At 46.9% G+C, this 27,605-nt stretch overlaps 1 protein-coding gene across 11 annotated transcripts in view; it reads left to right on the top strand.

Moving 5' to 3' along the window:
- Nucleotides 1-27,605, top strand: part of Anks1a (ankyrin repeat and sterile alpha motif domain containing 1A) — a 182,306-nt gene that overhangs the window by 111,673 nt on the left and 43,028 nt on the right. For all 11 annotated transcript variants that reach the window (XM_076858864.1, XM_076858870.1, XM_076858861.1 and 8 more), the window contains one exon: nt 3,961-4,550. In XM_076858864.1, coding sequence (XP_076714979.1) covers nt 3,961-4,550 — 590 coding nt within the window. The remainder of the gene's footprint in view (nt 1-3,960; nt 4,551-27,605) is intronic.

The raw sequence follows: 27,605 nt of genomic DNA, 5'->3' as shown, positions 1-27,605 counted from the left end.
ACAGTAATGCCACTTTCCTTCCAGTCTCCTTCCTTCCTCCTTCTTCCTTTCACCCAGGGCCTCTTACATTTTAATAAGTAAGTGCTCTACCATTGAGCTTCAGGGCCATTCGAACTTTCCTCTGTTCACTGTGCATTTAGTCTTCACATTACTTAGAATATGTTAATTCCCCTTCTAATTGTTTCTGAATATGCCAGTCTCTTCCAGTTAGGAAACCCACAGGGGCAGACTTGGTGTCTTTATACCCCCTGGGTGTGCCCTAAGGTAATCAGAATGAATGGTCATCACACCAGTTCTGGGGCTTCAACCTTCTCTTCATCTTACCTTCTGTCCTTTCCTTCTGCTGTTGAGAGTTGCAGGGATGATGAGCCTAATGGATTCTCATAATGTGCTTTATCTCTTTCAAGTACTTTCATCTACCATGCCATTGAGGATCCCTGTGACACATCTGTGAGAAACAGAAAAGTATTTGGTCTCGTCTATGAGCAGAGTGTGTTGTGCTGGATGCTGTATGGTGGGTAGTAACAACTGCCAACATCTATTGAGGTCTTGGCGTGGACCAGGCATGGTTCTAAATGGTTTACACATGTAATTTAATTTTCGCACCAGTCCTATGAAGTATCATTATGATCTCAAAATGACAGGTGATGATATTAGGGCACAAAGATGTTGAGTAATTTGCTTAAGACTGCTCACTTGTACTCATATTATTCATCCCTTGACCCTAAAGACCTATGTCATCCTGACTTTGGAGAAGAAAAAAAAGCATTGAGCAGTTCTTTTCCCACCCATTGAATTGCCAAGAAACATATGCAGGTTTTTAGGGAAAGAGAATGCCAGCTTATTAAAATTCTCAGGTTCTTAGATGCCCCTGTCCCTGCAGGAAGCTGGGAATCAGCCCAGGGCCTCATGCATGCTAAGCACACCCACAATCTCCTTATTTATTTATTTATTTATTTATTTTTTGCAGTACTGTTCTTGTGATTGAACCCAGGGCCTTGTGTATATTAGGCAAATGCTCTACCTCTGACCTACATCCTCAGTCCTGTTTTAAAATTTATTTTGAGGCAGGGTCTCACTAAATTGCCCTGGCTGGCCTTGAACTTGAGTCCTTCTGTCTTAGCTTCCTGAGTAGTTGGGATAGCAGGCCTAGGCATCTGTGCCCAACTCTAGGGTTCTTGGATCTTGACAGCTTTTCAGATACAAGGTATCTACCCTAGGGCATTGCCTGGGTAAGTCCGTGTGATTGTCAGAATCCTTTGATTTCTTACAGTCCATGAGGTATTGGATAGATTGTGTTTCTGTAATGGGGCTACAATCCTCAGAGATGCTTCTCCACATATTTCCTTCCTCCAGAAGTTTCCATTCCTTCTCTCTGCCCACTTTTTCCCCCTGGCATACATCTGGTATTGAGTTCTTGGCATCTGCCTCCCTTTCTTCATTGATGGCTGGCATGAATGAGTGGTTGTTTGACAGGGCCTTCATTGTCAGCCCCCACAGCGGCACTCAGAACATTCTCTGGGGCCTGGGTTCCAAGGTCCACCCAAGCAGTGCGGCCAAGTAGACTCCCAGTCTGGGCTGGGGTGTTTCTTTTTTGTTGTTGGGGCCTTCCCCACCCCCAGATTGTTAAATGAGAACCTGGAAGCCAATGCAGTGGAGGGGCCTGTGCTCCTGTGACCACCGTCCTGTCTTGCATTAACATGCAGAGGACGTTTACCTCGGGCCAGGATCTACACACAGTTGGTCATTAGACTGTGTGTCAGATTTTGTAGCCTGGTTGACTCCCCTGTCAGCCTTTCTGGGACTGTTGACCTGAACCACCATGTGAGATCGTGTGTCATTCTCTCTGTGGCCCCAGCATGCACTACCACTGGGCAGCTTCATTCTGGTTGCCAGTTGTTATGCAGGATATTCGTAGCCATGAAGTCATAGCTTCCTGGGGCCCCAGTCAAGCCATATGGAATTCAGGTACTCAGCATTTCTTCTTTTCTAGAGAAGTGTTGCAAGTAGGTCAGAATCTGTTCATTGCTCAGGACCTGACCCTTGTGTTGTAAGATGGGTGAGTTGGGGGGTGTGAAAGTTCTAACATGGTCAAGTGCAGAGGAGGGAGACACCGAAGTTCATACAGCTGGGCTCCTGTAAATTAGTAATCAGGGCCATAAGTGCAGTTAATTGGCGGCCCCCTCTGCATACTTGCCAAAAGCTGATCTGACTGTGGGGACTGAGGGTGGGGTGAGTGGAACCATGTCCAATTCAGTCCTTGGGACAGTGGACTCCTTGAGAGTTCTGGCTGTTTGGGTCTTAAGAACAGCCTTGTAGGGCACTAGCAGCATGTACATTTTAGAATATCAGGTCTGTAACGTGGTGCTTACCTGACTTCTCTTTTCAGAAGGGGCCTTGAGCTACATGTGTTGGGGAGTGTGGGTGCTGCACAGACAGCAACAGGCGAATCCCCCAGGCACAGCTCTGTAGTGCCCCAGGGGGAGAAGTTTGCCACATGGTAGACTGAGATTCTCATCACTGTCAGAGCATTGAAAGGATTTTAAAGGACCTTGCAGTCCTACCTGCTCTTTTAGACATGGAAGCCCAGCAAGAAGTCACCAGTGCCAAGGCCACACAGCAAGAGAAAGCACAGCCAGGACCAGAGCCAGATCCTCCTACTCTTGCATCAGATTCTTTTTCCCACCACTTTGGACAAACCACTGCAGGCCTGTGGGCCTTAGATTCCTCATCTGTAAAAATACTCACACTGGACCCCTTTGGTTCTATATTCTCTGATCTTATGAATAGTTCTTGGGAGCTTTGGACAGACTCGGGAATTATTTGGTGCATCTGTAGATGCCACTCAGAGAAAATAAGCTTGAATATTAGCTCTGGATTGTGACTTAGTGCAGGAGACAGTGGTGTGTCCCCTGGCAATGTGATGGAAGTCTTCAATGGACTGAGTTCATGCAGGGAAAGCCCCTGGGTGTCCCGGGGTGATGCTGATATTAGACACTAATTTGGTCAATTATTTATGCTACTTCAGGACAGAAGTTTTTGAGCGTACAGTAGAAGTTGGCCTTATGAGCTAGTAGTGTCAGGTTTCTGGGATGTTGGGGAGGTCTCCAGAGAACTACAAATGTCTCCTGGCATTGACGGATTAGACCATTTCGTTTTCAGTGGATCAACTAAGGTTAAACTTAAACAAATATGAGCAGCTGGGAGTCTTTGGCAGGAGTGAGATACGCATATTCTTTAAAAGAAGAAAAGTCTGTGTTCCCTGAGGAAGGAAGGATGAGGCGTGGAGCTCTGAATGGCCCCCTCTGAGGAAGGAAGCAGTTATTTCTCTGCTGTTTTGTTTTGCACTTTCAGTTAAGGAATTCCAGAAGTTGCAGGTTGTGGATCATGACCTCCATTTTTTTTCTGTGTTGCTGCTTGCCAGAGGAAGGGAGGGCGGGTGGCTGTAAATAACACTTTGGCCTTTATGGAAATGTATCAGATGTTCCAGGAGTGAGTCTCGCAGGCTCTTGCTGGCTGGCTGGCTGGCGCTGGCGCTCGCGCCCTGGCCGCACACTCCCTCTCCTTTCCCTCTTGCTCCTCGGTCACTTGCTCTGTCCTCACTTGTGTCCTTTCTGTAGGATACGGTTAGCACTTCTCCTCGCCTTATATAGCAAGGTCTGGTCGTTAATGTTAACAGCACCCTAACAACAGGGAGGGCTGCCAGATAGCATTAATCAGGCCAGTGTTTGGAATTTCATAAATGCTCTGACTTTGGGTACAAATCGAACATGAAGAACAATATGAAACTGTTTTCTTCCTTCCCCTCTCCTCTTCTCTCCCTCTCGCCCCTCCCCACCCTCTCCAGCTTCTCTCTGTTCCTCTCTGGTTTTGAATTCTGCTCTGCTGTACGCTCGCTGCATTGGAACTTTGTTGATTTTTGCCACGTTTAATTTTTTATTTCTCTCCGTCCACTCCAAGACCACAGGCGGAGCAGCAGCAGTCGGAGCCAGGACTCTGCAGAGGGGCAGGACGGGCAGGTCCCCGAGCAGTTCTCCGGTCTCCTCCACGGCTCCTCCCCGGTGTGTGAGGTGGGGCAGGACCCTTTCCAGCTGCTCTCCACCACAGGCCAGAGCCATCCAGACGGGTCCCCCCAGCAGGGCGCCTGCCACGAGGCCAGCATGCAGCTGGAGGAGTCGGGTGTGCACACTCCAGAAGCCTCCCAGCCCTGTGGTCTGGACCAGAGCAAGAGAGCAGGCTACCCAGCGGGCCTGCCCCCCACCAGCAGCCTGTCGCACCCCGAAACTTGGACTCGCACGGCATCCCCGCACCCTGGTGGTGCTGAGGAAGAAGGAGACCGGAGTGGGGCCAGAAGCCGAGCCCCTCCCACCAGCAAACCCAAAGCCGAGCTCAAACTCAGCCGCAGTTTGTCCAAGTCTGACTCTGATCTCCTGACCTGCTCACCCACCGAGGACGCGACGATGGGGAGCCGGAGTGAGTCTCTGTCCAACTGTAGCATTGGGAAGAAGAGGCTGGAGAAGTCGCCTTCCTTCGCCTCCGAGTGGGATGAGGTAAGACCGACGTGACGTCACAGAGAACTGGGTTGGCTGGGCTGGCCACAGCCCACCTCAGCTCCCCCATGTGCCAACCCCTGGGACCAGGACCTGGGCTCAGGTTGCCTTGGTTCCTTCACCGAGTGACCAGCATGTCCCTGACTGTGGTGGGAAGCAAGCCCTGTGTAACCTGGGTCACAGAGGACAGGTCCGTGAACGGTTAAATTTGAGGGTGGAGGCCCCAGCAGAGCGGGGCCCAGGGAGTGGTGTGAGTTCCTAGAAGTGACACGCTGCTTGGAAAAACTTGGAGTCCCACTGAAAGAATCATGCTCACCCTGAAGAAGCTTAGAAAGAGCTGGAGTACTTCCTGTGAGCCCCTCAGGAGGATGAGGAAAGACCCAGGGTTAGCGAGGAGCTGGGGTAGGGACCAGGAGGGGAGCTTGGGTAGAAGCTACTGTGAGCAAGGATCTGAGGGGGCTTTTCCGTCCTGGGAACCTCCATGATGATTCCCCAGAAGATCTACTGCCTCTCCCAGTAGAAGTATCCTGCCTGACCCACATTCCCATATCGGTGAGGCAGAGGGCTTGGTGGTTCAGGAATCCCAGAAAGACAGTTGGGGAGAAAATCCATGCAGTGTGAGGCCTAGGTGCTTTTCATAACCATGTTACAGAATAGTTGGAAATATGTACCCAGATATTTCTTAGTGACCTATGGCGTGTCTCACTGGGCAGAAGAATGTGTTTGTGAAAGACTGGTAAACAGCCAGGAATGTTAACGTGCTACCCTGGCAAGTTTTTTGCCTTTGAAGTGGACTCAGTCTATCTCCCAAGAACAATCTCAAGAGATGAATTTAGCCCTCCAAGAGGAGGGAGCCAGGCAGCTGACAGCCCCATCTGAACATTCTGTAGACTTGATGCCCTACCCAACTCTATTTGGGTTACAGCTGCAAAGTTATGTAAACCAAAGCCAATCTCATTCCCAGTGTGGGAACAGGGTGGGGACAATTCCTCCAAGACTGTTATCTCCAGATAAGATGTAGTTTAGGACTCTGTTTAGTCAGAGACAGAGGAATCCTGTGCAAAAGATGGTTTTCGTTGCTTAGTAAACAAAGACTTGGTGAACCTATACCAGATGCCTGGTCACTAGTGGAAAAACACTGTGTGTGAGGCAATCCTGGGTGTCCCCTAGGACATTACACATAAGAATATGTGTATTTGTAGGAATATGTTTTTTAAAACGATCTTACTACTTTCAGGGAGCCACAGAATAAGACAGCTGAAGGCAGGATGGGGACAGGCACAGTATGCTTTGAAATGAGGAGGGATGAAGAGAGAAGAAGGTGTGTGGTGGGGGACTCAGACGGGAGGTGGGGAGGGTGAGGAGCCTCAGGAAAGACCACAGAGAAGGAGAGTTTGATGTGGAATCAAAGAATTAATTCTTGTGGTTCAAACCGGAGTGAAGTCATGGGACGAGGCAAGAGCGTGGCAGGTGTCGAGGGAACACAAGCAGAGCACAGGGCTGGGAGATCTGAGGCCCTCTGGTTTCTGCAGTCCTGAGTGTGTATAGGGGAGAATAAGAAATACTGATAAAGAGTGAGATTCAGAGCTGACGTGAAAGGGCCTTGAACGTGAGGCCAAGAGATGAGTAGGTGATTTGCTATCAGGGCTGCATCTCAGAGTCCTTCATGTGCTGGAAGGCAGTTTTATCAGTCTAATGAATTACCTCTTTATGGCTTCACTCTGAGAGGCAGGAGTGCTGGGCAATTCTTTACAGCATGTTCAGGCCCGGTTAACCTACAGCATTGCCAGGCAGTCTGCTGGGCTCCACCATTTCCTCCTTAAGAAGAAACAAAATCACGGAAGCCAAGCCCAGCCTAATTTAAGTCAGCTGTTTGGGCTCATGAACCAGTTTTCTTTGTGTTTCAATGTGAGGAAGTCCACGTGCTGATGTTACCTTTTCAGGTAGAGGTTAGGGGTAGTACAGTGAACCAGGGACTGCTGGAGGTCTCAGTGGAATGGGCCAGTTCTACAGTCTGGCTAAAGCACCAGAAGACTTGAAATACTTTATTTTTTTATTATTTTTTTTTTTTTTTTGAAATACTTTAAATTTGAAAAAACTTAGAGGCATGTAGCTGGGTATGGTGGTACACACTTGTAATCCCAGTGACTCAAGAGGCTGAGGCAGGAGGATCTCAAGTTCAAGGCCAGCCTCAGTAACTTAACAAGGCCCTAAACAACTTATCAAGACCCTGTCTCAAAAATAAAAAGTAAAAAGGGCTGGGGGTGTGGCTCAGTGGTTGAGTGCCCCCAAACTCAATCCCTAGCACCCCGTCACCACAAAAACAACAAACAAAAAACAAAAAAACCTTAAAGGCAGTTGAGATCTTTCTTAGTTACTTAGTTAGTTAGTTGTAGTTGGATGTAATACCTTTATTTTATTTATTTATTTTAATTTATTATTTTTATGTGGTGCTGAGGATTGCAAGCGTTCTACTGCTGAGCCACAACCTCAGCCCCCAGCAGTCGAGAAAAGAATTTAGAAGACTGAGCTTTGCCTGCATAATGAAAAGCATCAAGGCCCCTGGTGCATAACCCTTCAATTTTGGGGGTGGGATGGGCTGGCAGTGCTGGGATGGAACCCAGGTCTTCACACATGCTGTGTAAGCACTCCACCACTGAGCTATATCCTCAGCCCCTTGCATTGTCGTTGAGCTGTGTGATACTTGATTTTTGAGGCTCTATCTAAAATGAAGTCACTGGCCCTCAACTCAGAACTTTGGCAACCTTTCCTAGGATAGGACCTTGGTTAACAGTTGTGCCCCACCCTAACCCTGACCAGTACCCAAAGGCTGCTTTGCCATATCCTGTGCTTGCTGATTTCCTCTTTGTCAACCTTCAGTGTCCAGTATATAGGGAAAGTTGCTCTGGAGGAGACTGGACCCGGCTCAGCTCCTCATTCCAAGGCGTGGGGAGGGAGAGCAAGGCCCAGGGGCCGGGCAGCTGTGATCTCAGCGTAGGTGGAGTTGCGGTGAGTCTGGCAGGTGGCTCCTCGAAGGCAGAGCAGGGTGAAGATGGGCTCAGCGCTCAGTGTCATTGTCTGCTCCCTTTGGTGCATGGATGGGCTCACAAACCTCAGAGCTGTCATCCTTATTTGTGAAACAGAGGCAGTCAGATCTGTTTCAGAGCGTTTAACAATAAGAGATGTGTGTAAGTCCCTGGCATGCATAGGGGTTGGCTGGGTGGCAGGCATTAATATGATTATTGTGCCTAGAGCTATAGAGAATGGGAAGGGAAGCCTGAGTGGCCTCTGACCTGAGGAAAGGCAGAACTCTTTGTGTATGGTCCTGAGGGAGGAGTGACCAGTTACTGGGAGGCAGGAGATGCAGTTCAAGCCCTTCAGCTGAGGGTCCTCGTGCAAGACTCTGCTCCACCCCAGAGATAGAGAGCCTACCCAGCCTGGGAAAGTCAGTTAGGCACCCCCGGTTGATTTTTGAGGAATTACTGAGCCTTTCTACCTAATTCTCTGAGAGGAAGAAAGATGTTAGAAATCCGCAGCCCTCTTTATTAATTTTTCAAATGTGTTTTACATAATACTCGGCTGGCTGCTTGGGAGGATGTCCTCTTGTTGGACAGTGTGCCTTGCTGGTAAGTTTGGGAGTCATGCTCCTTAGCGTTGGCAATGCTGCACTTGTCGAATTGCCCTAGACGAGGTGACTTCTGAGTGTTGGCCTGGTGAAGGTAACCCTCTGAAAGAATAGCCATCAGTGACACATTTCCTAATGTGTCACTTCTTATTTTCTCTTATAGTTTTGATAATGAAGCGTTAATAGAATTTGCCTTCAAAAGAGCTCAGCCTAACACGCTGTCTGCCTCCGAGTTCCAGTCGGGTGTCCGTGGTCTCCACTCCAGTCAAAGCCCTCTGCATTGCCTTGATCCCTGAGGCACAGTGGACGTTAAACTGAGAAGCTGTTTATAAAGGAAGCTTTAAATGTAGATAGAGTAGGGGAAATAACCCACACCCCTCTACTCATAGTTAACCTCTGTTGATATTTGATATACATCCAAATTGGAGGTCTTAATATATTTACTGGTTTATAATTTGCTTTTCTCCATATTGTGGATATCACTTTTTGTTTGTTTTTTCAGTACTGGGGATTGAACCAAGGGGCATTTTACTACTGAACTATATCCCTAGTCCTTTTGTATTTTGAGACAGGATCTCACTAAGTTGCCCAGGCTGGCCTTGAAAACTTGTGAGCCTCCCGAGGACACTGAGATTTCAGGTGTGTGCCACCACACTCAACTGTAGATATCTTACCATGACAGCCTCAGTAAGATCTGGATTCAGTTCTTCATTCTAAAAGGCTTAGTATTCTGTTATATGGCTCTATCATAAGGTTGGTTGGCTTGTTATTTAAGCTGTTCTCCCAGTGACTCAGGAGGCTAAGACAGAAGGATCACAAGTTTGTAAAACATTAATGATTATAAAATCTGCTGGGTGTGGTGGCTCATGCTTATAATCCTAGCAATTTAGGAGGCTGAGACAGGAAGATCACAAGTTCAAGGCCAGCCTCAGAGACTTAGGGAAGCCCTAAGCAATTAGCAAGACTCTTATCTCAAAATATAAAATAAAAGGGGCTGGGGATGTGGCTCAGTGGTGAAGTACCCCTGGGTTCGGTCCCTGATACCAAAAAAAACAAACTGTTCTTTAACCATTTGATGCTGTGCCAGCCATTTTCCACCTGCCTTTTGGATCATTTCCTTGCCCTCTTTGCGTGCTTGTGTGCCCCTGCATGAACAGGCCAAGGGAATGTTGGACGGGCTGTGTCCCTTAAGGCCACCAGTCTTGAGGGATCTTCTCCCAGCAGCTGTTCTGTCTCAGTCTTACTGGAGGCCTTTTCTTGCCCCTTCTGGCCTGGAGCTCTTCACTGTGACCAGCTCCTCTCCCTGTGGCTCTCCCTGCGTGCTGCCCAGACCAGCCTAAATGAAGGAGCCTATTCTGAAGTTCCTTCTATTCCTTACTCTTCTTCCTGTAGGGACCCTCTTTCTGTCATCTCTAAACAAGCGTCTATGGCTGTGTGCCGGAGCAGTCCACAGGATTCTAGCGTGTACATTGTAAACCAATTTTCATTTGCAAATGAACCAAAAGGTTTGGATATTCATGGTGCTGGGAACAGGAAAAAAATCATAACTTGAAGTTTTCCCACTTTCAACTATAGGAAAGAAACCTGTCCTCCCTCCTTCCAAGTTGGCAGTGCATCATTTCAGTTGCTCCCCTATCAAAAGCGCCTACAGTGTGTTTTCAGCCTATTGCCTGCACACTGTGATGCCCACTCCCACCCTCATTGCAGCAGCAGCACTTGGACCTGGGGTATCTGTTCTGGGACCAAGATCTCAGTACCAAACTCTGCAGATGCTCAATTAAGTCCCTTTGTGAAATGGCAACGAAACGCTGTGTAAATAGTTGTCTTACTCTAGCATACAGAATAACAGTATGAAAAAAGGTCGTATGTGCACAGTGCAGACTTTTTCCCCCAAAACTTTCCAGTCTGTGGTTGGTTGAGCCTGCAGGTGTGGGACCCTCAGATATGGGTGGGTTGACTGCAAGAACAAAAAATAACTTTCTGGTCTGGCTGTGGTTTGGATGTATCTAGTCTTTGGTGTCAGCTGGGTCTCTCACATACCTGCCTTTGAATGGGATTGAAGTTTATGAAAGAGAAAACCACAGAGGGCTGCTTGTCCACTAGGTATAAACATGGAGTCATTTAAAACTTGGCAGAAGGCTTAAGTGATAAATTTGTATTTTGTGATCAACTTTCATAAATATTAAACAAGTGAGGAATGAGTGAAGAGCAGGGCCTGGTGTGCATTTTGTATGAACCGAGGATGATCTCTGGCCAGGAAATGTCCATTTGGGGAACGTCCTGGTTTTGTCTGATGTGGTAGCCCAGCGGACCCTGGGCTCTTAAATCCCTTCTTGAGGCATGAAGTGGCAGCAGCAGAGAGGGCACCCTTCCAGGCCCAGGCCTAGACGCCTCGCCTTTTCCAGCACTGTCCCATTAGAGACGTGATGTCATCAAGAGGAAAGACGATTGGCTCAACTCCACAGAGGCTTTGGCTGCTCTTAACCCCTGAGGATCCGGGGTGTGGGAAGAGTGGCCAGATGTGAAAAGGAGATTTGAGTATCCCCGGTTACAGCCGCCTTCCACCCTGTCTGGAGTGAGTACTCTTTATCATGTAAACAGGCTGCTGTGCCATCCTTTTCCCTGGGCTCAGCCCTCCCCTTCCAAACAAGAATGTGACACTCCCTGCTCTTGGGACATCCACTCTGTTTGAGTTGCTTCTTGGTGTACACAGGAGTGACAGCTTTTATTCTGGATGACATGTCTTCTAAATTTCCATGGGTTTCAGGTGGTCTGGGAAGCCTGAGGTGTTCTGTTCATATTTTTAAAATAATCACTTATTTTATGGGCAGCCCTATATTTTAGCCTTCGTATAAGAAAAAGAGACTTTTGTGACCTGCATTGATGGATTTGTTTCGCCCAGGGACATGAATTTCCACAGCTTTGATGGCAGCAGGCAGCCTCTAGTGCTGTGGGTTGGTGGGGACCAGCCCTGTCCTCACTCCTGGGGAACGGAGGCTGGTGGTTTAAGCCTCCAGCCCCAGCCCCAGGGCTCTTGCGGTCCCCCCCACCCCACCCCATGACATCACCCCTCTAACTGGACAGCATGCTGCCAGAGCCTGGGATTGGGCCGGGAGGGTGCCCTGCTGTTGTTGCGCCTCTCTGCCAGGGTCTCCTTCCTCCTTGCCACCCTGCCACCTTCTCTTGCACTTTGCCCCCTTTGGCTCTTTGGCTCTTTGGCCCTTTCTCCCCTTTCCTCCTGTGCTCTCGCCTGCCCTTGACTCTCTTCCTCCTAACTTTCTGCATTCGTTTTGTTTTCCTGTCACTGGTGGAGCTGTTCTGATTTCCTTCGCAGCCCTCCCTCTCCACCGAGGGACTTTTCCCTTTGACGCTGTGCCAGTGCTTGCCCATGTTTATAGTCTTCGGAGGCATTTTTGCCACTTGGAGTTCCACGCTGCCGCCCACACCCCGCCCATCTTTTCACAAGCAATCTGGGTCCGTTTTGCTATGGCAGGAGGGGCAGCAGCAAGCACTGTGGAGGTAGCTGTGAAGCTGCCAGCAAAATGAGAATGACCCCTTTTTCACCATTTCATTTTGTTAGATTATTTTTTTTTAAACCAGACCAAAAGCTTGACGAATTGATGAGTGTAACTTGAACTGTGTTCCAGTGCACCTAAGTGTTGAGAATCACAGAGAGATTTCTGGAGTGTTCTTTATATACTTTCATTCTGATTTTTGCATCTTTGTTTCTTGCTGTTCCAAAAAAAAAAAAAAAAAAAAACATCAGTAGGATGTAGATATTGAGCTTATGTAATTCAGTGAGTAATAGCTCATCTTACTACTCCAAGCAGTAGGGTCTGAGCAGAGGTATTCTTACCTGCCCAATAATAATGCCAGTCCGAAGTGCTGCGTGTTCCTAGTGCGTCCCTCGTTCCCTCAGCTGGTGTGTGGCCCGCTCGCTCCTGGGCTCTGTTCCAAGTGCTGCAGGTGCAACAGGACACCAGACCTCCTGCTTCACTGAGCTGATGTTGTGAAAAGCTAGAGGGGAAGCAGAAGAAAAGGGTGGATCATAGCTCACTAGGTGGCGATGAGCTGCTTGTGAGAGAAACAAGTGGGAGATGAAGAAGGGGAGAGGAGGGCGGGTGCGAAGGAAGGGAAGGGGCGCCCCTGGCCTGGCAGGGAGGGCACGCCTGAGTGGTGGTGTGGAGCAGCCTTCTCTTGGTTTTTGCTGGAAGGGAAATTTAAAATTCTATCCTCACTTATGTTGTCCTAGAAATATTCCTTTTGATTCGACTTTTCACTTTTAACTTCTTTTCCTTTTCTCTTTTTTTTTTCTTATTTTTATTTTTTTAGTTATCAGTGAATTTTATCTATTTATATGTGGTGCTGAGAATCGAACCCAGTGCCTCACACAGGCTAGGCAAGTGCTCTACCACTGCGCTGTGACCTCAGGCCCCCTTTCTCTGGAGTCACTATTGCCACCGGCTTCTTTTCTTGTGTTGTTCCCCCCCACACACACACACACACACACCCCCAGTTTAACTGTGTTGGGTAAGTTTTCAAACTTAAGTACGTGTATATATTTGTGCTGGGGCATGATATTGGGCTCAAAAACCCAAGGGTGCCCTACCACTGAGCTACACCCTCAACCCTTTTTAGGTTTTTTTGAGGGGGCTGGTTACTGGGGACTTAACCCAGGAGTGCTTTACCAGTGAGCTAAATCCCCAGGTCTTTTCGTTTTTCATTTTGAGACAGGGTCTTGCTAAGTTGTTTAGGGCCTCACTAAGTTGCTGAGGCTGGTTTTTGGGGTTTTTTTTTTTTTTTTTTTTAAGAGAGAGAGACAGAGAATTCTTTAATGTTTATTTTTTAGTTTTCGGCGGACACAACATCTTTGTTTGTATGTGGTGCTAAGGATCAAACCCGGGCCGCACGCATGCCAGGCGAGCGTGTTACCGCTTGAGCCACATCCCCAGCCCCTGAGGCTAGTTTTGAACCAGCAATCCTCCTGTCTCAAACTCCTGAACCACTAGAATTACAGGTGTGTGCCACCTTGTTCAACCCTTTTTAGTTTTTAGGCAAATTCTCACTAGGTGGCAGAGGCTAGTCTTGAACTTGCAATCCTCCTACCTCAGCCTCCCAAGTAGCCAAGATTCCGGCATGTGCCACAGTGCCCAGCTTACATTCATATGTTTGAAATCTTTGAACTAGAATGGGATCTGAACTTTTAAGAATTTCTCAAACTTGATCGATGTCTTTGTCATTATTCTAAGTAAAGATGGATCCTCAAGGGAGTTCTGGTAGAGGGCCCAAGTTCTAGATCATTATCTTAAGAAATACATTCCAGTGAACTTGCCACACACTCAAAGCAGAAGTAAAATTTAAAATCCAGGATTCTAAGGCAAGGGAATCTCGAGAACAGGAGGTCCAATGCCAAGGTGTTGGCGGAGTCAGGAGGTGAATCGCGGCATCAGCAGTACAGTGTGGGACACAGTTGCTGTTGCCCCAAGAGGTTGGTCTGTGTGTGTTGGGGGGAGAAGCTGATTTGTTTTAATTCGTGCTGTGTGGTCAGAGTGGTAGGTAGTAGGGGACTGGCTTTTATTATTATCATTGGGCTTTCTTTGGAATCTGTGACCCTCAGAAACAACACAGCTGCTTTCTGTCCCCTGGTGTTGGGCAGCACCCTCAAAGATGTGTCATCTGACCTCAGTTTTATATGTGCACAGAGTATTTATGTCCTCTTTCATGGGAGGCTACCCTCTTGCCCGTGGTTCCTCTACTTCCCTCTGTTTTGCTTTCTTCCCCACTGATGCTCCTTTTTGATGCCACCAGATGAGACCAGTGGGTGAAAAGGATGCTTATGAGGCGTAGGTGCCTGGCGGGGCCACGGTGCTGAGCAGAACTTTCCCAGGCATCCTACTCTGTCTTGCTCATGCGGTCTAATCATGCGGTCTAATGACCCGGTCTCAGGCACCACAGGGCCCACCTGTCTATAACCCGAGGCAGCCTGTTGGTCTGTCTGGACAGGTGGAAAACTGCCTCGGCTCACCAGGGGCCTACAAATGATAATTTGTCTGGCAATCTGTTCTTGGCTGTCCTGATTAAAACAGACAGGAAGCTGTTGTAAGCTCAGCTGAAATAGTGTACTTTGGTAAATGTTCTGGTTCCTGTCTGCTATGGATCTTGTTATTTTCAGCAGAACTTCCCCTAAAACCATGGGAGTGCCTTGGATCTGTTAGGTAGGGGTGTGCAGCACTGGGGTTGGCTGCTGGGGAATAGCTGCCCCCCGACACTCAGAGGTGCAGAGTCTGGACAAGGTTATCTTTGGGGGTTGGCCCTACCCTCCCTGCTGGCCCTTAGGACAGTAGAAAATACCATGGAACTTGGGGTGCTATGGCAGAGGAGGGGCCTTCTGCCTTCATTCTGTACTTTAAAGTAGAACTATCCCACCCCCAAAGTGTCCTGGAGTGATTTCTGTGCCCATGGAAGGAATATTTGCTTTAAACAGCTTCCATATCTAACTGCATATAGAAATCTAGGCAAAGCCAACCCTGGAAATGGAATTGTTATACCCTAGGGTTTTTTTTTTTTTAATTATAATACTTGAATATGGCTGAAATTTTCAAGGCACCAAAGAAGATAAACAGAAGAGAAACAGATCTCCTTCCCTCCTTGTCCACAGATACCAGCTTGTTTTTTAAATAGCCTTCCATAAATACTCTGTGCACATACAAGCATTTTAGACATGTTACACGTTCTTTTTAATGTGAAAAGAGGTACTATTCTTCTATATACCACTCCAAACTTTTTTCACGTAACAGTAGGTTTTGCTTGTTTATTTTGCAGTGCTGGGGATTGAACCCAGGGCCTTGGGCATGTTCAGCAAGCCCTCTACCACTGAGCTATATCCCAGCCCAATAATACAGTTTTTTTAAAAAGTCATTCTAATTAAATACATGAAGAGTTTCCTTTCCTTTTTTTATGGTTCATAGTATTCCGTGGTATAGATACATTACCGTTTATTTGAAAAGTTTCCTGACAATGGACATTTTGGTTATTGTGAAGATTTTACTAACAAAGAGCATTGGTGATGCAAATTCTTGTGCAGAGTCGTTTTTAAGATAGCATTTTAGAAGTTGCACAGTTGTGTAGAAGAATTCATTCATGTTAAATTTACTCTCTCCAATAAGTAAGCCTGTTCTCTAGCCAGGGGCAGTGGCATATGCCTGTAATCCCAGAGGCTCAGGAGTGTGAGGCAGGAGGTTCAAGAGTTCAAAGCCAGCCTCAGCAACTTAGTGAGGTGCTAAGCAATTTAGTGAGACCCTGTCTCAAAAATACAGTGTAAAAAGGGCTGTGGATATGGCTCAGTGGTTAAGCATCCCTGGGTTTAATCTCTGGTATCAAAAAAAAGGTAAGCCTGTTCTCTATACCTCACCAATGTGGGGGTAGATGTTCAGCCTCTTAATCTCTTTTCCGTTACTAGATTTGTCTGACAGTATTATCTTGGGATAGCCCTATAATGTGTTTTTTCATTATGAGTAAGGTTACCATCTTACATTTAAAAAGCACTGTTATATTTCTTCCCCCACTTAAATTGAATTTATCTTTTACTAATCTGCAAGAAGGTCTTCATGTTTGGAGAGATTAGTTTTTTCCTGTGATGTGAGTTGTCTTTTATTCTTACGGTGTTTTGTGGGGTTTGGGGCGAGGTTGCTGGTGATCAGATTCAGGACCTCATGCATGCTCAGCAAATACCCTACCACTGAGCTACACCTCCAACTCCTTGTGATTTATTTTTGCAGTACTAGGGATTGAGCCCAGGGCACTTTACCCTTGAGCTACATTTCCAATCCTTTTTTCATTTTTTTATCTGGACAGGGCCTTGTTAAATTGCTGAGGCTGGCCTCAAATTCCCCATCCTTCTGCCTCACCCTCTGAGTTGCTGGTATTTACAGGGGTGAACCATCTTTTTCTTTCTTTTTTAAATATGCACTAATTTTAAACTTTTACGTAGGTGAATCTGTCAATCTGATGACTTCTGGATTGGGGCTTTTGTTTGTTGGTTTGCAGTGCTGGGGATTGAACCCAGAGCCTCACACATGCTAGGCAAGCTCTCTACCGTTGAGCTACATACATCCCCAGCCTGAATTCTCAATCTCATATCCGAGTTATAAAGACCTTCCCTGCTCTAAGATTACAAGAAAGAAGAAAATAAAAACCTGGCTAGTGCTTTTATAGTTTAATTTTTCAGGTTTAAGTCTCTGCTTCTTCTGGAATTTCTTTTGATATAAGGAGTGGTAAATATCCTGTTGCTTGTTAGCAATTATTTGATCTAACCTACTGTTTATTCAGTTTTTCAAGTGAGGAAACTAAAGTTTTGAGAGCTGAAATGACTTGCTTAAGGTGTTAGGGTTGCTAAGTGAGGGAAACCAGTGATTAAGTCTTAACAAGATTATGTGTAGAATTTCAGTGAGGTAAATTATTGTTTTGGCACCAATTAGTGGTTACTTTTCAGTTCCTCTTATTTCGACCCAAATTATTGGAACACTCTCTTACTTTTCTCCTCCAACTCTAGGAAAAAAAAAATGTGTGTATGAAAAATTTGGGAGAGGGGCCTGATGGGAGAAGGACAGTTCCTTTCATTCCTTGCCTTTACTGCTGCCCCAGGCAGGGGCCTGTTAGGTTTTTCTTTTGTGAACTGCAAAGTTAGTGATTTCCAGCAAATTCTAAAGTCAAGAAATTGGAAGGCCTCTTGGTTATCAGGTAGTCCAACTCCCTTTTGAACAAAGTCACGTGTTTCCCAAAAAATGATCTTCCACCCTCTGCTTGGAAACTCCAGGTGTCCCTCTTCGTTTGCTGTAACTCCTTTCTCATTTCCAGCTAAAATCTGTGTCCTCTGCCCCATCATGAACACTGACCTCCTCGATGGTTGTTAGATGTTGGAAGCTACAGCTATGTCCCCTCTTCTCAAATCCAGATTCCTTGCCTGGCACCCCAGTTCCTTCTCCTCAGATGACTTGTTCTCCAGCTGCTCTGTCCTGGCTGTTCTCTCAAGTGTGCCAGGTCGCCAGGCTCTCTTGGAGTCATGTGATCCCATTACAGATGCTTGAACCTAATGTACATGGCATCGCGAATCATGAGATTTCACTTGCCACATGGCACTTGATAATGCTTCATCAAGGAGTTGAGTGTACCTCCCATTCTTCTGAAAAATTAAGGGATCAATCTGTCGGTGACTCCAATTAAGCACAATATGCCTGCTTCCTCCTCCTCTCCCCCTCAGGAGCCACACAGAAAGCTGCTCTGTGCAGTGAGCTGCTTGTCACCTTTCGAAGCATCCATTGTGATTCCTGCCTAGGAGACACAACTCAAACTCTCCCTGTTGTGCTTTTTGGCCGAATCAATGCAGGTCTTCCCCATGCCACATGACCTCCCAAGGACTCTGCCCACTCTCCACCTAACAGCATCCCTGCCCTGTTCTGGGCCCGTGAGACTTTTTCAAGCACTTTTAGCAGCTATATGACTTGTAGTGACCTTGATTTGTAGATAAAGATGCTTTTGTACAAGTTTTTCATTTGAAATCAATCAGTTAGACGAGGACTGAGAAAACCTGAGTGGTATAAATGACCCCAAACCAGACCCTATAATGGGTAGCTCAAGCCCTCAAGGGCTCTTGACTCTGAATCCTCCTTTTTCTGCCCATCTGGCTGCTCACGAAGGTTTCCTCCCAACACCTTTCTCCCTCCTCTCCATTCCCACTTACCTTTCTAGATCATCTGTACAGCTTTCCTCTGGGCATCTCCTCCAGTCCATCTCACTTGTGGCTGCTTTACAGTGTTCCTGAAATATCTCATATCACCGTACCCTGACTGGAAACCGCCCTGGGCTCCCTGTTGCCACAGTATAACATCCAAACTCTCCAGCCTGGAGTTCACGATTCTCCCGAGAATGACCCTATGCTCCAGCCTCTGTAGCTAGCTGCTTTCTCTCTTGTCTTAAACCCTAGTTTTCTGGCTTCAGTCAATAATAATAATAATTCTTTTCCTCCTTCTCCTCCTCCTTTTTTTGTTGTTGTATAGTTGTTTTTATTTTGTTTTTGGAGAATATTTAATGGTATGAGAAGACATTTGCAATTTGCCAAATGAAAAACAGAACATAAAGTTGTATGGTGCAACATTTTGGTTTCTAGAAAAGTATTTAGGAATACAGTCTTCTCACTAGTTCCCACTAGTAACAGGGGTGGGGGAGGAACTTTATATTAATGACATCGGTCGACACCTTAACCAATCGACCAAAGTCTTCACCATTAAGAGTGAGACCAGGGCCAGGCATGGTGGTGCACATGGTGGTGTAATCCCAGCAATTTGGGAGACTGAGGCAGGAGGATTGCAAGTTTGAGACCAACCTCAGCAACTTAGTGAGACCCAGTGTCAAAATAGAAAGGGCTGGAGATGTAGCTCAGTGGTAGAGTGACCCTGGGTTCAGTTCCCAGTATCAAATAAATTAAGCTTGAGAATAGTCCACATCCTGTGTGTCTAATGTTGCTCCCTTTTTTTTTTTTTTTTAACCCCTAGTTTATTTTTCCCTTCCAGAATTTTGGAACCAGTCACAAGGCTGAGCACTGATTGAGCAGTGCTTCCTTCTTGACCAAGAAAGGAAAAGTGGGAGATAAACTTGAGACCCTCTGGTCCATTCTCTTGCTCACTTTTCCTCTGCACTCTGGTACATGACTAGGGTGCCCTCCGCTTCCCGTGGGGGGGTGGGGGGGGACGTTAGTACTGGCAGTAGAACCCAGGACCTCACACATGCTGCGCATGTGCTCTGAGCCAGGTCCCCAGCCCTCTCCAGTTCTTTTTGTTGAAATCATACCCTTCCTTAAGGGCTCTGTCATTCTTTCCCCACATATTGAAAGCCTGCTGTGCACCTGGCTGAGTTCTAAGGACTGAATGTACAAAATGAAATCTTAACCAAAATAAACACCCAGCTTTTGAGGAACTTAGAGTCTAAAGGAAGAGACAGATATTAAACAAGTTCGAACAAATAAAAATATTATCACAAACAAAAATAAGTGTTCTCAATCCAGAGGCTTGGGCAGGAGTATCGCAAGTTCAAAGCCAGCCCCAGCAAAATTGAGGTGCTAAGCAACTCAGTGAGACCCTGTCTCTAAATAAAATACAAAATAGGGCTGGGGATGTGGCTCAGTGACTGAGCCCCCTGAGTTCAATCCCCATCCCCCTCCCGTACCCCAAAAAGGACTGGGCTAAAGCTCAGGGTTGAGCACCCTGTGGTCAATCCCTGATACCAAAAAAAAAAAAAATAAAAAAAAAATAAAATAAAGTGGGGGGAGGAAAAGGAAAAGAAGTGTTCTTGAAGGAAAAGAGTGCTGTGGGAGGTGGGGTCGGCCCTGTGCACGTTGGCGAGTGTCAAGGCCTCTGTGTCAGGAGCTACCAGGAAACCCAGAAGGCAGGGCCCATCGCTGACCCTCCAGCATTGAGATGGCTGTCCTCAGTTCTCTCCTCAGGCACTAGTCTGATGGCTGATATGTCTCCCCAGCTAGTTGAGGAGCCCGTTCAGGAGTAGCCATCACAGTTCATTTTTACAAGCCCTTGGGCTCCCCAGCCACAGTGGGCGTTCAGGAACCTGGGGGAATGATTAAGGGCCTTGAAAGGAAGGAAGGATGTGGATGTCCTGAATCCTTGAACCGTCACAGCCCTTCCAAAGTGCTCAACATCCGGATGCTGAAGACCTTGTAGTGATTTGGGGTAGCTTTCTTTTTCTTCTTGAGGGAGATACAAAAATTAAGTCTTTCTCCTTTTCCTCACCCTTAAATTTTGAATTTTGCTTTCTTTTTAATTGTCTAGTAATAACAATAGCCCATTTATACCATAACTGGGGGATTCTAAAGAATAGTGAGGATAATTAGTTTCACAGATGCAAGCACAGAAATCTACAGATTTCAGGAGGTGTGTATTACTAATGTTTTGTAGATTTCTCACTTAATTTGATAGATTTACTACCCTTCCTCCATTTTTTTAAAGTTGAAACTCTTTTTGTTTTTACTAAAACAGTCAGGTTTGAAAAAAAGGAGTTGAAAACTTCATGTTTAAATGTCAATAAGTTCTAAGCTTACTCCATTCCCTGCCTGCCCTTCTTCCTATAAATAAAATAGCGTTTCTAAAGAATGGGATAATTGAAACCCCCTTGATGTCATGATCAGTGTCTACATTTTTTTCTATTTTCAAGTATCCTCTATGTAAGTCAAGAATAGAAATATGTTTGGCAGGTTCTTGGCCCCTGATCTTTAAATTAGATTGAAAGGAAAAAAGAACCAAGCCAGATGCGGCATATTTCAGTAAACATGCCAGCTCCTGCCCAGGTAACCTCATCTGTCCCCACAGGTCCCCAGAAGGACTTGGTGCAGTGGAATGAGTGCATGACTGAACGAGTCCTCAGCAGGCCCCTCTGTACAAAGCCATTCATGGACTAAAGGAGCTTATTCCGTCAAGCAGGGAGGTAGCGTGTCTGGCTTGCTATGCTGGTGTATTGATTTGGTTAAAGAACTTTTCCAAAGCCCATTTTTTTAAAAATCAGAAATATTGCTGCTGATCCAGAAATCAGGCCTTGGTGCGCCTGTGCTGGAGGGGTATTGACCCAGAGGTCTGGCCGGGCTCCCATTCAGTCCACGTTTTCTCTATGCTAAATTCCTCCTGAGGGTTCTATTAGATTCAGCCTTTCTTCTTCCTAGGCAGCAACTCAAGAGCTGCCAGTTTGTAAGGCTGAAGGATGGTGATGGATGCGTTTGTTTCACTGTTGACAAACCCTTCAGTGTAAAATCTTCCAGCCCCTTGGGGAAGGAAACAGATTGGTCAATGAAGAGCGAGTCTTTTGGTCCTCATGCCAAGATGCATTAAAGTCTGTGTGCTCTGGAAGGCACCCACTTCTCCGGGTTGTGCCCCCACTAAGCCACTTATTTGAAGTCCCCCAGTTTTAACACCCACAGCTCCACTACAAAGCAGCATTCACTGAGCACCCATGGTAGCAGGCCCGCTGCTGGGGTGGCATTGTGAGAACCCACTGTCGTGGGCTTCGTGGTGGTCTTCCTGTGTGGCCAACGAGGGCTCTAATTCTGCGTTTCTCAGAGGTGGATGATGCCTTGTTATTTCTTTTGCCACTTCGTTTTGCTTTTGCTTTTTTGAGGAGAGTGTGCTTGTGCTGACTTCGTAGCCGTGGCCCACTGCAAATTGTAGGTGGGTTTCTATTGCAACAGCACCATGAGCATTTTGGGTTTTTTCCTCTCTGAATGTTTTTCTCTCTCGAGTCAAACCTAAGACAGACTTGAAAAGTGAATGGTGGGGGACCACACTGTCCTGCAGTTCCTAGTCCCATCCAGCTGTGTTTCTCAGGTACACACTAAGTGACATCAGGAGGGCAGGTGGACATGCAGGTCACTCATTGACATTAGGAAGATGTGACTATGAAGAACCAGAGAGATGACAATATAAGATGTTCTGTTTGGCTTTGCAGGATTTTCTTCTTTTTCTTTTTATTTAATTAAATACAATATCTAATTAAATGAATCGTTTATTTATTTATATTTGTTTTGTGATACTGGGGATTGAGCCCAGGGGTGCTTTGCTCTTGAGCTGCATCCCTAGTCCTTTTTATTTTGACACAGAGTCTTACTAAGTTGCTGAGACTGGTCTTGAACTTGCTATCCTCCAGGTCCCTGGAATTACAGGCATGCACCACACCAGGCATGTGTTGATATTAGCCAGAGTGGTTGAAACAAGGAAATGACAAGATTCCTTGGTCCAAACCTGGCTTTCAGAAAGTGTGCTTCCCTTTGGGGGAGCCCACATTCCCCTATTGGGTTTGTGCTGTGCCCTTTATTTGCCGTAGGCTAGGCAATGCCTCTTGGTTGTATTAATTAAATTTCCAGACTTTTGTAGACTGAGCATTACTCAGGTCAATATCATTACATTTGACAAATTTTAGGTAATAAGGTAATTGTGTCTATATTTCTTCAGTGAACTAGAAAAGGAAGTGAGACATAAATCTGAAGTGAGTTTGGTTAGAGGCAAAATCAGATCTCCAAAAGTTGAGTCCAAAGAGAGGAAGATGAAGCTGAGAAACGATTGGCACCTGTGACATCACAGATGGAGTAGTAAGCTAAGCACAGCCTTGATCCTGAGTCCTGGCATCATGAGCAAAACACAGACACTAACACTTAAGTGGGATTTTTAGATCAAAGAAAGAAGCAGTTCAGTTGGCACTAGTGGAAATAAGCCCGTGGGGACTTGCTGCCCTCTAAGGAGTGGAACAGGTTGGCTTAGGAACAGTCTCACCCTTAGTAACAGGCAAAACAGCGCCTGCTGTCCTCCCAGGAATCCTGCTCTCAGCTCACTGCCAGCGGCTGACCAGGCTGGCTGGGACCGTGCCCTTTACTTTATCAGCAGGTATTTATTAGCTGCCAACTATGTGCCAGGTTCTGTGGTAGATGCTGGGTGTAGGAAGAATAGTTAAATGACACATTTCCTTCTCTTAGGTGGCTTCTTGAGTGAAGTGGGTGGCTCCTGAATTCCATATAAGGCAGCTTTGGAGCAGCAGTCTGACTGAAAGTAGGGGTTAGGGGCTTGTGTTAGAATGCTTTGCTGCTTTCACTTAAGCTTTGTGTGTTAGATTAACAAAAAAACAGTTTACTGAATATGCTTTTTATTTGTACCTTATATAAGACTGAGATGTTAGTTGTTTATATGTAAAAGAAATGTACTTCCATTGGATCGGCTTGCCAGGAGATTATTTAGCTGCATAAATGTGCCCCCACCCCTGGGTGCCCCTTCTTGCTGCTGCCAGGGCTGGACTCTCTGCGCACCTGTGTAACCCTTGTGTGACAGTGACTTTAGGTCTTGTGGTGGATGTTTGCATTAACAAAATTATTTTCTACCTCAAACCCAACCCATGGTTACCAGCCTGGGTCAGCCATTATTCAGCCAGCACAGTCCCATGCTGACTCATTGGTCATCCCTGGGTGTCATTCTGTCTGTCTGTAGAGTAGATAAAACAGGAGTGTTCCCTGTGGAGTGTGGAAGGTCAGTGCTTGCCGGCTTCATTCAGAAGCCAGCCTTCACAGAAAGACTAGAAGTGTCAGCAGCCACAGCCACCGATGCCCTTCACAGGTGGCTGCCCTGCCTCTCTCCACCTGCCTCCTGTTTTGCATTCAAAGCAGGAATGCTGTTAGCATGAGGTTCATTTAAACCCCAGCAAGGAGGTTCTCACAGCATCCTTAATTCTAGTGAGCAGCTCTTGTTTTCCCTTCAGCAGTTCAAGTGATTAAATGTCATAATGTATCAGGGGAGTACCAATTATGAACGTGGATTTCACGCTGGGTGCTTTTGCATTCTTGGTTGGTACTGTGTATAGTACTGATTTACCCTGGCAGCACCCTTAATTGGGGTGTTCATTGAACTGAGTTGGACTCTGACCAGCCAGAAGGGTCTCAGGGCCAAGACTGCCACCAGGACCTCACCTGCCCTGTCACAGTTGGCCTGTGGAGCATCTGGGCTCCTACATTCCACATCATACTGCCCAGACAGCTAGGCAAGGCGTCATTCCTCTGAGCTGTAAGGCAGCTTTGCTTTTCATTGTGAAATGTCAAAACCAGAGACTCCCTAAACATGAATGATCTCCTTTATAGGTAGCAACTAAAGCCCACAGAGGATGTGACCTACTCAAAGTCTCATACAACCTTTGACAGTATCCAAATCGCCGTTGCCTAGCAACATCTTTGGTCCAGATTTGGAGCTTGATACTCACTTGTTGGATAAATGAGCAAACCCAGCTCTCCTGGGATTTGAGTAACAGAGTTAAATTTACCTTTTTTGGTTTACACAGTCAGCATACCAAATCTGGTTGTGGTTCAGTGACTGACCTAGAGTGTTAGAAGATTCCACCTGTTTTCTTGAAACAATATACAGACTGGTCACACTGTTGGGTTACCAGTGCTGACCTTCAGGTTTAACCCTGTACTTCTGAGCAGTGGTTCTCAGTAGCATCACAGACCAGCAGCATTAACTTCTGCTGGGAATTTGTAAGAAGCTTGGATTCTCCCCTCCTCCCAGACCTTCTAAATTAGAAACTCTGGCTCTGGGCAGCAGTCAGTGGTTTAACAAGCCCTCCAGGTGATCGTCATGCACACTGAAGTCTGAGACCCACACTGCTTTAAGAGCAAAGTCCTGCCCGTGTTCCCTCTGGTGGTGAGCAGGCTGCAGTGTGAGAACCCAGTTACAAACCCTCCAGAACCAAGCGTGGGTTTGCATAATGCTAGTAATCAAGCAAAAGTTTAGCAAGTTTTTTAAAAATAAATTTTAGTTGTCAGTGGATCTTTTATTTATATGTGGTGCTAGGGATCGAACTCAGGGCCTCACACATGCAGGGAAGTGCTCTGTCACTGAGCCACTACTCCAGCCCAGTTTAGCAAGTTTTATCTGACACGTTTAGCATATATGTGGTCATTATTGGGCCAGAGCTAATTAGGCAAATGAAAAGCAGTTCACATAAATGACTATAATAAGCATTACCCAAGCAAATCAAGCTTTTATCGGCTCCCCTCAGCCCATTAGCTTCCTGGTTTCTGCCTGCAGCCATACTGTGGGCGATTTCCCTTGTTACACAAGGCGCAGCTCTCACACCCACAGGTACACTCACCCATATTTGAAGTTCAGATGATTTTTTTCCAGTTATTGGGGTTCTCTGTGGTCACCTGTCTTAGGATGAGCTCCCTCAAAAGCAGGATTTAAGTGCAAATGGTTTTTTGGGGAGATGACTCCAGCAAGCACCATGGAAGCAGGGGATTGAGGAAGAAGGGGAACCAGTGAAGGGTTTGTTATCCAGCAGGTTAGGCCTTGGGCCCAGAGCTCGCCTTGGGAAGAATGGCCAGGGTAGAGGAGCTGGGGTGTAGTCAGCCTGGGTAAGAGCTGCTCCCCTAGTGAGAGTGGGGTCAGGACTACCCAGACCTAGAGGGCCCCAAGGCCCAGGAGGACCTCAGGTTATCACAGGATCTGACCATTAGAGACTGGCAGATTAGAGGACTCAGAAATGCTGAGTGTAAGCTGGGCACAATGGCATACACTTGTGTTCCCAGCAGCTTGGGGGTTGAGGCAGGAGGATCGAAAGTTCAAAGCTGGTCTCAGCAACTTGGCAAGACCATGACTCAAAATAAAATGCAAAAAGGGCTGGGGATGTGGCTCAGTGGATAGCACCCCGGGTTCAATTGCTGAGTGCAGGGGGCTACAGGCGGACCCCCAGCACACGGCACTGCTCTGCCGACCAGCCGTCCCAGGCCAAGACTTCTCCCCGTTCTTGTTTGCAGCCCCAGATGGTCTTTGGGAGCACCCACTACCTTGGCACAGGCAGGGCTTGCTCCTAGGGTCCTGATTCTGGAGAAGTGTGGGTGGGTGGGTGGCACCCAGAGCCTGAAAACAGCTGCCATGGGTGGTGGCAGGAGGAGGGGACTATGAGAGTAGACTCTGGATTGCAGAGTCTGGGCCAGGGTCAGGCAGGATGAACTAAATGAAAAAACCTGGACCATGAGAACAGCTGGCCTCAGCCCTCTTCTCTGGTGGAGGGCAACTGAAAGCAGAGGTTCTGGGCTTGGGGAGAGCAGTAGAAAGCAGAAGAGAAACTCACTTTTCCTTTCGCCAGCAAAGCCCTGCGCTCCCCCCCTCCGGGCCCCTTTCTCCCAGCACCAACCCACACTCCTCTGCTGCCCCACTTTTGTTCTCTGGCTGCAGAGAATAGTCTCCCCTGTTTTGGGAGAAAGGGAGCTTTATGTCAGGCCTGCTTCCGGGTGGGCGCCCTGGCACGAGCCTGCCTGCCAGGCTGGTGAGGTGAAGGACGGGGCTTGCGTTCTTACACAGATTGTCTTCAGTACAGTTCGGCCTGGTCCGTGGTGGAGAAGAAAATCAAGGGCAGTGGGGTGTCGTGGTGGTGTGGTGGCCTTTGGTTGCTGGCCACGTTTACTCTGGTTATGTCCATCCTTTTCATCTCTCAGACTCTAGTTGTTCTTTCTTTTATGAAATAAGTGGATAGTTGTCATGTTGGTTTTTACATTTTTTCCTTTATTCAGAGTTTATTAGTTTTAAATAATTGTAGCTTCAAGGAAGTGGTAGAAATAGTAGAGAGAGGTCCTTTAATTAGTTCCTTTACGTGGTTTCTGCTGGTGGTGATATATCACAAAACGCTAATATAATACCAAAACTAGAACACTGACATTGTTCAATCCACAGACCGGGTTTTACGTGTGTGTGTGTGTGTGTGTGTGTGTGTGTGTGTTTTCACGTACTGACCTAGAGTCCGGATGCAGCGGTATCCTGTCACCACAGAGATCTGCCTCGTATTGCCATCCTGTTAGCTTCTCAGTCTCTATCTGCTGTGATGTAAATAGACAGACTTACAACACCGCCGTTCCTCCCAGTCCGACCAAGTGCAGGATCACTGCACTGTGTCTCCCTGCTGAAGTGGGACAAGGCAGTGCTCTCAGAAGCCGTCTCCTGAGAGAAGCAAGTGCGTGTTTCAGCTTATGAGTTTAGGAGGATGCAGTTCAGTTCTTAACCAGCCCCTTCACCCAGGACTGCCCCATTTTCCACCGCAGTCATGGGAGTCCATGGGGTGTCGGCAGAGAGGCAAGAAGCAAGGCTTAGCCCCTGTTCCGCCTGTTCAAATTACTTTAAAATTATTTAGATTCCCTGAGCCATGGTTTGCTCACCTGCTACACGGAGAGATTCTTCTAGAGAATCTCCAGGGCCCCTGCTTGCTGAACCTGCAGCCCCTGCCTCCCAAGGCTTCATTCATTGCCATCAACATGGTGGTAAGAGCTGAAAGACGGAGCTTGCTGGTCCCCTACCAGCTGTTCTCCACTTAGTGCCACTTCTGATAGCAAGGCAGGTAATAGAAGTTTTGAGCTTCAGTTTGTTTTGGGTACTGGGATTGAACTTGAGGGACTTAACCACTGAGCTATATCCCCAGCCCTCATTGTTTTTATTTTGAGACAGGACCTTGCTAAGTTGCTGAGGTTGACATTGAACTTGCAGTTTACCTGCCTCAGCCTCCCAAATTGCTGGATAGGTGGCATGGTAGTTTTTTTTTTTTTTTTAAAGAGAGAGATAATTTTAATATTAATTTTTTTTAGTATTTGGCAGGCACAACATCTTTGTTTGTATGTGGTGCTGAGGATCGAACCTGGGCCGCACGCATGCCAGGCGAGCGCCCTACCGCTTGAGCCACGTCCCCAGCCCGGCATGGTAGTTTTGACTAGAGCCATTGTGCTTATTTTCAACTGGGTAGGAGCTTTTTGAGATTCCAGTGCGTGTGTGGGTGGGGCACTGCTGCCAGCTCCCCCCAGGGCTTTCCACATGACCATTGTTCCCAGCAGAAACCTCTTATGCTGCCACTAGGGA

The sequence above is a fragment of the Callospermophilus lateralis genome, chromosome 6, assembly GCF_048772815.1.
Source record: "Callospermophilus lateralis isolate mCalLat2 chromosome 6, mCalLat2.hap1, whole genome shotgun sequence".
Classification (NCBI taxonomy): domain Eukaryota; kingdom Metazoa; phylum Chordata; class Mammalia; order Rodentia; family Sciuridae; genus Callospermophilus; species Callospermophilus lateralis.
The sequence above is the reverse complement of the archived record's forward strand: the minus strand, read 5'-3'. Positions and strand labels throughout refer to the sequence as shown.